At 40.8% G+C, this 11,233-nt stretch overlaps 1 protein-coding gene across 1 annotated transcript; it reads left to right on the top strand.

Moving 5' to 3' along the window:
* The first annotated feature begins 1,333 nt into the window (after positions 1-1,333).
* Positions 1,334-9,253, top strand: slc35a3a (solute carrier family 35 member A3a). The gene is made up of 8 exons (XM_044128655.1): positions 1,334-1,802; positions 1,885-2,083; positions 3,210-3,364; positions 3,453-3,575; positions 5,633-5,807; positions 7,346-7,464; positions 7,601-7,734; positions 7,814-9,253. Exons 2-8 carry the CDS (start codon positions 1,894-1,896, stop codon positions 7,902-7,904), a joined length of 987 nt encoding a protein of 328 aa, XP_043984590.1. The 5' UTR covers positions 1,334-1,802; positions 1,885-1,893; the 3' UTR covers positions 7,905-9,253.
* Positions 9,254-11,233: the final 1,980 nt, after the last annotated feature.

Below are 11,233 nucleotides of genomic sequence, written 5' to 3'. Positions count from 1 at the left end.
GTATTTTTGATGTTCTGGTGCTGCTATGCCGCTTCAGAATCTGGACATGTTGCTGTCAACTGAGGAAACCATGAGTTCTGCTCTCTGCCAGAAAATCCTGGAGGAGACATCTGGCCGTCCGTTCGTGACCTTAAGCGCAAACAAACTTGGGTAATGCAGCAGGACAGTAAACCAAAGTTCACCAGTAAGTTCACATTGAAATATCTACAAAAATAAAAAACTGAAACAAGGTTTCACAATGTCCATATACAACCTGTTTATGTTTGAAAAGGCAAGGCAAAATGGATAATGAGAAAAAGAATTAGTCAGAGATTTATGTATGTAAATGTGCATGTAAACTTCTGATTCCATCTATACCTACTTTTCTCTGAAGCTCCTAAAGCATCAAGTTCCCTTCAGAAGTTGAAAAGAGTCAATTTGTGTATTTAATAACATATTAAACATGTGTGTTCTTGATACTGTGACTAAATGAAAATAAACATTTCCTATAGATCAAAAATAAATAAGTAGAGTCATCTATAGAATCAAAAAGCCTGCAAATATGGCATTTTACTTGATGTCATTAAAATAAATTTTAACCAATATAAATTAATTGTTTATCACTAGACAGCCTCTTAAATTCTTAAATCTCAACCCCCTGATTTGTTTATTTTTTGAATATGTATAAAAAAATTTCAGCACGATTAAAATTATTTTTACATATTCAAGAGAGTGGGTGGAATAAATTTAACAATATTCCCACTCCTTATCCACTTATATAATATTACATTTATTGCATCCACAATCCATTCATCTAAAACCAATGGGTGAACTACATTTAACAGTTAACACATCAACATAATATTTATTTAATTTCAATTACAAAAGTGGATGAATAATCTAGTTTTAACAACAAAAATACCCAAAATTGAATAATGTTATATATTATATCCAGCAATAATCATATATTTATATGACAATTATTTTTGGACATTGTCTTGTTCAATATTCAAATTATTCCACGGTATGACTCCACTTACTGATTGATACACAATACTTTTTTCTAGTATTTCTGAATTTGCTCATTTTAAAATGTGATTTCCTCCCTAACTTACAAATTTTCTTCTTAAACTTAAACAATTTTGGTTTCTTTTTGCCTTTGTAAAGAATTAGGGCCGTCTGTAATTTTACTGTGTGAAACTGAATTTTGTCTCAGACAGACAGGACAAACAACCATGCACACACACACACACACACACACACACACACACACACACACACACACGCACGCTCACGCACACACACGCACACACACGCACACCTAGGGAGAATTTAGAAAGACCTCTTGGAAATAGTGTGTGTTAGTATTTCCTAAATATCCCCACTTTACGGATTATTCGTCCACACATTTAGACTTGAACCAGCAGGTGGCGTAATGTGCAGCAGTCAGCCGTTAAAATAAAAAACAAGGAAGAGATGTGAACAAGGAAGTGATCCAGGACCTTCAGAGGCATGAGATTCCTCCAGTAAAGCGCTTTCCTGCGGATTGTGTGCATCTCTTCTGAAGCGTGGTTGAACCGTAATGGCTCGGAGCTTCCCGACGGTCGGTGCGGAGAGCCGGGAGGAGACCCACTGGACTTAAAGGGACGGACGGACGGACGGACGGACGGGAGAGGAGCTGCTGTTTTGACAGCTGGGATTATCCTCCACTGTCCCTCTGTCTGCCTCAGAGAGACAATCCGAACCGAACTGAGGTAAAAACTTCAAGCAGAGGAATCCTCTTCATGCTGAGGGGAACCTGAGGGGCTGACGGTAAAGAAAAGGTGAGCTCACCTGTCTGTTGCTCACCTGTCTCTGGTTCCACGTCGTCCTCCACGTCAGTCTGACTGTCCGGTCTTTCATCAGGTTCCCACCATGGCTTCAGCCCGGCTGAAGTACCTCTCCCTGGGCGTGCTGGTATTCCAGACCACCTCGCTGGTGCTGACGATGCGGTACTCCCGCACCCTTCAGGCCGAGGGCCCGCGGTACCTGGCGTCCTCGGCTGTGGTGGTGGCAGAGGTCATGAAGATCCTCGCCTGTGTGCTGCTCGTTTTCAAGGAGCACAGTGAGTGGACCGGGTGGGGCGTTCAGAGGGCTTCACCAGCTTGGAAGTGCTGGTCCTTCCAGGGCCGATCCCAGGATGTTTAGGGTCCTACGTAGTCCTTGATTTTGGAACCAAATCGACCTGGTGTTACTGGGAACGTGTTCTGACATCAGTCAGTGTCACGCAGGGCCGATTTTTGGACAGATGAAAATGTACTAGTTTCACAGATAGATTATTTCACTTATAACAAGTACTTTTTTTGTCAATATTAAGGAGTTATTTACTTAAAGCAAGCTTATATTTCCTGTAAGTAGGTTTTGTCTTGTTTCAAGCGTATTAAGATATTTGCTCTAGAAATTAGACCAAAAATACTTGGTAAAATTTTGTGCTTTTGCACTGAATCCTTTTTGAACTGGTGACATTTTGGTAATAACAATGTTTGGACAATATGTAAATTGTTGTTTATTGAAGACATGAAAATGCAAAATAGGAGTACTTTGACTCAACTTTACCATTTTTATTATACTGCCAGGATGTTGTTAGAATTGCGAGATGTGTGATCTTTCCACCGACAACCAGAGGGTTACTCGATGTCCCCAAAAATAAATCTTTTGGTTTGCATAAAAAAGAAAATGTCAGCCGTTAAGCATGAATCATAACCTCCAACCAGAGCTGCTGCAGTCCCCGATTTGAAGTGAACTCAGTTTCTGTCATAACACCGACTTGACAGAATGTCTCTATTTGTAAAGGAAACAGAATAAAATACCATTAATTTTCTCACGCAGGTGTGCGTGGTAGATGTCAACGTATAGCAACATGTCTGATTGAGGAGCACATCGGTTGAAGACGCTGTCAGCAATCGAGAACCTCCCTAGTCTGAACCTAGCTTTTTCCCTGCTTGTCGTTCTCGTCTGAATTAGGTTAAGGCTTTTAATAAACTTCTAAATCTTCAAACTTTTAGACCAAACATACACCAAGTTTAACTTGACGTCCACAAGCAATTAAAAACAATTCGGAAAGACTCAGGCTTCACCAAACTGCGCTTTCATTGCTGCTGGACTCGTATGAGGGCAAGCAAACACCCCTTGCCTCTTTTACTCTATCCCAGCATAAAGGCATTTTCATGGCTCTCCCTGCTCTGCTGCAGGTTACAGCATGCGAGCTCTGAACAGCATCCTGCGTCAGGAAATCCTCCATAAACCTTTGGAGACGCTGAAGCTGGCCATCCCCTCGGGGATCTACACGCTGCAGAACAACCTGCTGTACGTCGCCCTGTCCAACCTGGACGCCGCCACATATCAGGTACGCCCATGGGAGGGACTGACAAATCTGTGATTTTAAATACAAAAACATGTCCCTCTTTCTTTCTTTTTTTTTTTTTAAACCTCAGGTGACGTACCAGCTGAAAATCCTGACCACGGCCCTGTTCTCTGTCTCCATGCTTGGCCGCAGGCTGGGGGTGTACCAGTGGCTCTCCTTGCTGATCCTGATGGCCGGAGTGGCTCTTGTGCAGGTGAGGTACATTGTTTGGTTTTAGTTTGTTCGAATGAACAGGAATTATATTGCTTCAGCTTAAGATGTCAGAGATAAAGCTAAGCAGTGGCTTTGTTGTGCTCTGAAATTTCAGAGCTGGAAGTATTATTGTGCCACTGGCCGAAAAAAAACATGTAACTAAATCAATTGCAAAAAGTAAATGAAAATGTCCTCGGTCTTTGTGTGTTGCTTTGTCGTAACAATGCTAACTGGCAATACATCTTATAGCTATTTATTTCCTTTTAAAAGGGTCGTATTCAGAAGAAAAATGCATTTGTGGTATGAGCAGCAGACATGAGTATGTGATCCTTCTTCCTCTTCGTCACTTGAATAACAGGGTTTTGTTGTTATTGGAGCCAAACACCCTTAAGCTACCAACACAACCAAGATGGCCGATTTGTAACAAATGCCGGGCGAAGCATTTGAAGAACAGGACTGTGTCCTACAGCAGTGTGTGACCAGAATAATGAGGTGCTTCCAGGAAGCTGTTGTACTTCCCCTGCTTGTTAAATGGGAAACTTTGAATTGCCAAAATGTCTCGTTGCTTCAAATTTCAACCCAATTCGATGATTTAAAAAAATTATCAGCCAACAAATACATTCCAAATACATCTGAAGAAAAAATAAAGACTTTCAAGCAGTGTAAGAATTGCCTGGACCCACTGTAGCAACAAAGTAATAATCAACCGAACACGTTTCAAGACTGTGGTGCTTAAATCTGCTGATATTTGATTAAAAAAACAGGATAAATATTTTTGTGTCATTGTCTTCTGATAATATCTCAGTTTTTAACATCTTTTATAAATCTCTAGACATTAAAAGATAACTGTTTTGGCTGCAATCTGTCTCAGCTCTTCACTTCAAGGTTTTACTCTGTTTGCACTTGGCAGCAGCTTCCAGATTCAGAGAGGGAAAAACAAAGCAAAACAAAAAAACACTAAACGGAGCAACTGTCTTGTTTTGAGTTTCTCTCCGCGTTGCCGTTTTTTAATGCAACTGTCTGGATATTACATCTAATCCTGCAATTCAAGCAAATGATATTTGTATCTAAACCAAAGCTTTCAGTCTATTAATCAAATTCCTTTTTATTTCATCTCTCCGCACCACCACGGCTCATCCTTTCCCTCTGTGTGTTGCCACCTTTTTTCCAGCTTACGGCAGCACAAAGAGCACAAGAACAATTTTCTCACAACTCAGCAAAAGCGTGAAGATGCCAGCGTATGGATTTCAGACATCTAGTGTTATAAATCTACTGACCTGGATGCGAATATAAATGACTAGAGTTCGAGCCTTTTTTTTATTTTTTTTATATCATGTTATATATGTGATATCATAGTTAATCCAAAAGAACAAAGCTATGACCCCACAACATCGGGGGTGGTCTTGTACATCTTGGCAAGCTTCTCCCTGATTTCAGTCTTTGGGACTGTGGCCTTGCCAGGATGGAGGACATCAACAACCATCTGCTTCCTCTGAAGCAGTCGGTTCGTCATAAACTTGCGGGTTGTTTAAGTCTACTCTTCTCTCTTCATATTGGCAAGGCGTTACTAAATGTCAACCAGTTAAATTTACTACGTGATTATTTGCATTGGTGGGTTTTTTCCTTCTCCTTTTTTCCACTTGCCATCAGAAAACAAGGTCATTCTCTACCATCTGCAAGTCTGTCAGCTCGACTTGTCGGCTTGCAAAATTAAAATGAAAGCAGAAGTTTATCTGAGATGAACATAAGGCGTACTCAGGCTGACTCTGTTACTTAATGAGGTTGGACTCCAAGCTGATGGATGGATGAAAATTTCCATTGTGTAGTTTTCAATTATTTACAAACCCTGCAATAAATTAATAGCAACCCAGTTTCATAACAAAGAATAAAACTCCTGTTCTTCAGCCATCCATTTGAAAGGTTTGAACATTTTTTTAAGCTAATGCAGAAGTGAACCTCATCTCAGATGCAAAGCCACACGTTTGACCCACTTTGACATGAGTTTTTAGGATTCCTATTATTAACTTATTAAACTGTGTTTTCTGTTTTTGCTCACAGTGGCCCTCTGACTCTGCGGCGGGCCCAGAGAAGGAGGCCCGCTCCGCAGGCTCCCAGTTCGTTGGGGTCACGGCCGTTCTGGTGGCGTGCTGCTCCAGCGGCTTTGCCGGCGTCTACTTTGAGAAGATCCTGAAGGAGAGCAAACAGAGCGTGTGGGTCCGCAACATCCAACTCGGTCAGTGGTCAACAGAGACGTTAGATCGGGGCGTTACCGCGTGGCGTTGCGTGTGCTGGTGTTTCCAAAGTGAGAACAGAGGCAGCTGGGTTTTCTCTCCCTCCTGTGAATTTCTGTTGAGACAAATGTTCCTGTTTGGGTTTATTTTTACCTTGGAACATGTGAGGCATGTACTCGGTCTCCTGTGACTCCTCCTGCGAGCTCAAAGCTTTTTCACCGGCGTTAAACATTTGAGAGCCGACTTTTTCTGTTTTAAGGCTGTTATAGCTAACCTACTTATTTTGACTCGAGCTAAGCTATGCTAAACATGATTCAGTTCTCTCTAAGGCCAAATCTTGTTTACAATCTATAGACTTGAGAGCTTTAAGTAGCCATCAACACTTCAGGTACACAGCCTCTGGGATATGCAGCAATATAAAAATAGTATTTTTTTTTTATTTTTACATCATTCTCTTCTTTAAAACTCAGACAAAAGCCTAAACCGCTAAAAGAGTCTTGAGATATTACTTGAACCTTAAGGCAATTAAGATTAGCTTCTTTCCATCAGGAGGTGGCATTAGTCATTAGGCTAGCCCAATTCTAGAGTTTAAAACTCTTCAACTATAAATTACAGCACTGCTAAAACTGTGAAGGCCAAAAATTAAGTCTGAATAAAATACGACTTTAACTTTCTTTTTTAGAGAAACTGTTTTAATGATGTTATTTGAACATTAAATCTGCGCAAACACTCTGTTGCTAGCTAGCTGAATTATTCAGACAAACATTGCAGCAGACCATTAGATAAGCTGCCTTCTCAAACTGGATTCTTTATCCTGAGCTGGTGACCTACCAATTTGGAAAGCATGCAACACTAGGGGGCACTACAACGTACGGAGCTTTACGTTGAAAATTCCCCATAGAAAGACTTGTTTTTCCTGATTTTCTGGTTTTCAGCATGATATTTCTTTTGTCTGAACCCGATGCAGTTTATCTTCTGTCTTAAACTCTACTTTTTAGGAATTTGTAATTTTCTTTATACAATCTTAATTAAATTCTGCACACATCTTCCCCACCGTTTCCCTTAAAACAATTGTTCTCCCAATTTGTGCTTCTGTTTTTATACACTTCTGTAATATTTGTTGAAGCTGGTGTGCTGGGGATTATTGCAACCATTGATAAATATGTTTTGATTTGCAGACATGTTAAACTAAATCTTGCACCAGACAAACCTGTTCAACAGAGCAATTTTTTTCGGAATTTTTAAAACCATTTAAGTCAGTAACATTAGATTATTGTGAGAGTCGCCCTCAGCGGACACTACAATTATTTTAAAATTTTATGTTTAGAAAAAAATCCCACTACAAGTTGAACACTAGGAGCGCTAAAGATAAGACTCTAGCAGCTACAGTAAAGGGCCCAGAAGCAACCAGTTAGAGCAGACCTACCAAATTCACATGAAATGTGGATTGATGTATTTATGCTGTTTTAGCAGCTTGTGTGTTTTGTTTTGTTCTGTTTGGGTTACCCCATTTTATTTGTGTGTGTGTTTCTCCTTCCAGGAATGTTCGGCCTTGTGTTTGGCCTCTTTGGCATGCTAGCATACGACGGGGAGCGGGTGAGAGAGTCTGGGATGTTTCAGGGATACAACACAATCACCTGGACGGTCGTAGCCCTGCAGGTAACTCCTCCTCCACCACCACGGGGTCGGATGTCATTTCCCTGCCAGCCCATCCAGTTCTGCTGAAAGCGGCTCTTCGGGCCCCTTCAGGTCGTGCCTTTGTCCATCTGCGCCTGTGTGTTTGTTGTTTCTCCAGGCGCTGGGTGGTCTGGTCATAGCAGCGGTCATCAAGTATGCGGACAACATCCTGAAAGGTTTCGCCACGTCACTCTCCATCATCCTGTCCACTCTCATATCCTACTTCCTGCTACAGGACTTTGACCCCTCAAGGTAGAAGAACCTGTATTTCTTTTGCATATATGGATGTTTTTCTTATTGTTTCTGGTGCTCATTGTTTTATTTTCCACAGTGTGTTTTTCCTCGGGGCAGTTTTGGTCATCACCGCCACTTTCCTGTACGGCTATGAAGGCAAGCCGCCAGCCAACCCCAGCAGGGCATAAGCTGACTCTACGGTGGCTTCAGGAGGTCCAGTTGAAGCCTCAAGACGGCGGGAAGGAGAAAGGACAGACAAGAGCGCTAAGGGGACAGAAAAAAGTACAGATGAAGGGGAAGGTGGAAGGTCTTCATCACATATTGTGAGCAGAGGACAGAAATGCAAGCACAACACTGTGGTTGGTCTCACACCGAAAGTGCCTCACTTCTGAAGGAGAAGTGATTTTTATTTTTTTTTGGGGGGGGGGGAGAAAACACAAGAATGTGTTGTTCTCTTTTTACTGTGGCAGAGAGGTCCTGGCTGCCACGTCTGCAGGGAAAGGACGGACTGATTGCGTTCATGAAGGACCAGTTTGACAAGCAGTAACCGTTTACTGCCACGCCGGTCACACCCATGCAGTAAATGATTGCAGAGGAAGAGAGAACCTCTACAGCCATAGTATTTATTGCTCTTTTTGTCCATTCTAAGCAAACATTAGAACTTGATGTGAGATGCTGACTCACTCTGGCTGAAAAGGGTCCAGTGTAGTTCAGGTGTTACACGCCCTTCACACACACTTGAACTGTAGTGGCCTGCACACTTTATGGCACCCCTAATGAAGACGGGGGGGGGGGAGGGTCAACTTAAATTAGGCTGTTATTGATGACGTATAAATTCACTCTGAGCAATTTTTAAAAACCCTAACCCATCATCCTAACCCTAACCCTTTATTTTAAGGTGATTTATCCCACATTGCAACAGAAACAGCACATGTGCTAACAGTGAGTTTAGTAAAAAATTATTATTTCTCAATATTCTAAATATTTCCTAGTGTGTAAGTTCGCCTAAACGAAAGGTTAGAGTTCTCTCAGCTTTACCAGGGCTGCCAGTGAGTGTGAATGGTTCTACAAACACATTTTAGAAGACAAGTCTTAAGACACTGACGGATTCAATGACTACAACTTGTGTTTTCTGAAGGACTGCTTTCTTTCTTTAGACGCAGTCTGTAAAATGTCTTCTTGTTGGCAAACTCAGACAGATTCTGTGACGGGATTGCTCTGCCGTTGTCTCAGCCAGCTGGAGTCAAACGTCTGACTGTAATTTGGAGTAAAATGTTTGACTGATGAATGAACCGAGCAGCTTCTGTGACACCACTTAAAGTAAAAACTGGTGATTTGGTTCATTTTAGAACTTGAAATAATCTTTTAATCAGTAATCAGTCTTTAGTTTAACTGCAGTAATTTGGCTTAGGTTTACATTGTTCCGTTTAGGCCAATGATGATGGTGAAGCTCTTTGTTTTATATTTTATTTTTATTTTATTTTTATTTTTTATTTTTTGCAGCATATTGCATTGACTCTGTGGCCAAACAATGAAACACAGAATCCTTTTAGGGAATTTATGATTTATTATGTTTTTTTGTTTGTTTCTGTTTTCTGAGCTACGTTGGGATAAAGCGGGTATAAATATTAAGTTTATCTTAATTATCTATATGTGAAGCTTTTCTGTAAGGACAGTGTGTAACTTATGAGTATGGGTTGTTGTGTGGCTCCTGTTTGAACCTTTCTGCTGTGCAACACATTAACCCGTATATTCAGACTGGAATGTATTAAAACAAAATATAAAGGTGACAATATGGAGAGTTGGTGTTTTTTTTTTGTGCGGTTTGGTAAAATGGAAAGAAATTCAAGAACAAAAGCCTGATCTTCTGAGTTGACATCACTGCACGGTAAACAAAAATAATTAACCAATAATTCTCCTTATGAAGACTCCTTTACAGAGAAAGGGATACTTTTGATACCCTCGTACACACAGACAGCAGATATGATCAGATGTAAATATATTTCAATTTATTTATCTCATTAAAACATTACAGTCTACACTATTTTCACACTAGAAAAGCCACAATTCGTTGAACGATAATGAATTCCTCTGTCACAAGTGCTGCTCTGTTGTTTGTTTGTTTTTTTCCTGATTGTCAGCGTGACTTCAGAAGTTTGAATCCTCAGATTTTTCACCGACCACTCCCGGGTCGAGGTCAAGGTGGGCGCATCCGTTTTCCAAAACACCCGGCTGCCCGCCTCTCTGATAGTGAAGTGTGTGTTTGTCTGTGCATGAAGCCTCGTTCAGCCGGCGCCATGATGAAGAAGCACCATGGGAGCGACTATATGGGATCGTCGTCTATTCCTCCTCTGGCTGGGCTCAGCGCTCCTCCGTGATCTGTCCAGTTTTTTGTGTTTCGATGAGGCAGTGTGGACTGATTGAACAACAGACGGACCGACCTGGCAAACCAGTGGTATTACAGCTGTGCTGCACTAGTTTCACTTTCAGCCTTCCTTCTTTTTTTAAAGACATGACACCGGAAGAGGCACCATGACTGCTTTTAATTCCCTAGGACATTTTTTTAAATTGATCTGTTTGGGTTTTGAGCAGCAATTTTGGACCACTTTTCAATGGATTGTCATGAACGTACAGCCAGCCTTACAATGCCTTTCAAAAGTATTCCTACACTGTCATATTTTGCATATTTTGTTACTCGATTTTTATGACACACCAGTAAAATTTGAGTGTATCTTTGGCACTATAAATCTAAAAAAGGTGCGACATGAATTTGCATTCAGCCTCCTTTGTTCTGATACCTTTAAATAAACTCCAGTGTGACCTTCAGAGGTCATAGGATTAATAAATTGGGAGACGTTTCATATAAATACAATCCCAATAAAGCATGTCAAGGTTTGTGGCTGTGTGTTACAATCCTTGTGGTTAGGCTGGGCGTTTACCGTTCGTGTGAACATTGATTATTGATTAGGGACAGCTGTGGAGTAAGGCATGCAGCTGCATTTTGTTTAATAGACTATTTTGATTGCACATGATTCGTCAACATGGATTTCTTATATCATTTTTCATCATTGTCACATGACAAAATGTAAAAAAAAACATCAACAGATAGAAATATTTTGGAAGGCATCATGAAATGGGTTGACCTGAGTCAAGAGCAAATTTTCTAGTGATTTTCTCATTTTTGGTTTCCTTGAAATATTCAGTGGTTAAACTGAAATGGGGAGCATGGTAAATATTAAAATATTCGTATAATACTTTCCCGTACTTTTGCATTTTGACAGCAGCCAATAAGTGCAAAATCCCACAGCATTTAAAAGCACTCATGAAGGAAATTTTGTGGTCCCCATTTTATTGGGTGAGGGGCAAATAAACATGCATGATATTTCAGAAACTTGCCGCTGCGAGCTTTTTTAAATCCTAGGGGGGAAAGAGAGATTCAGAAAATCTTGGGACATTTCTACACAACAGAGGGAGGTTGCGAAACAAAATTAAAACTCTTCCAGCTGACAACACTGTA

This window comes from Gambusia affinis, linkage group LG10 (genome assembly GCF_019740435.1).
Source record: "Gambusia affinis linkage group LG10, SWU_Gaff_1.0, whole genome shotgun sequence".
In the NCBI taxonomy this organism is placed as follows: Eukaryota; Metazoa; Chordata; class Actinopteri; order Cyprinodontiformes; family Poeciliidae; genus Gambusia; species Gambusia affinis.
The sequence above is the reverse complement of the archived record's forward strand: the minus strand, read 5'-3'. Positions and strand labels throughout refer to the sequence as shown.

Excerpts from the sequence above, each read along its gene's own strand:
- slc35a3a (XM_044128655.1), top strand. The coding sequence starts at position 1,894 with ATGGCTTCAGCCCGGCTGAAGTACCTCTCCCTGGGCGTGCTGGTATTC. Across the intron at positions 7,465-7,600 it reads GGACGGTCGTAGCCCTGCAG|GCGCTGGGTGGTCTGGTCAT; the intron begins GTAACTCCTCCT and ends TTGTTTCTCCAG. Across the intron at positions 7,735-7,813 it reads CAGGACTTTGACCCCTCAAG|TGTGTTTTTCCTCGGGGCAG; the intron begins GTAGAAGAACCT and ends TATTTTCCACAG.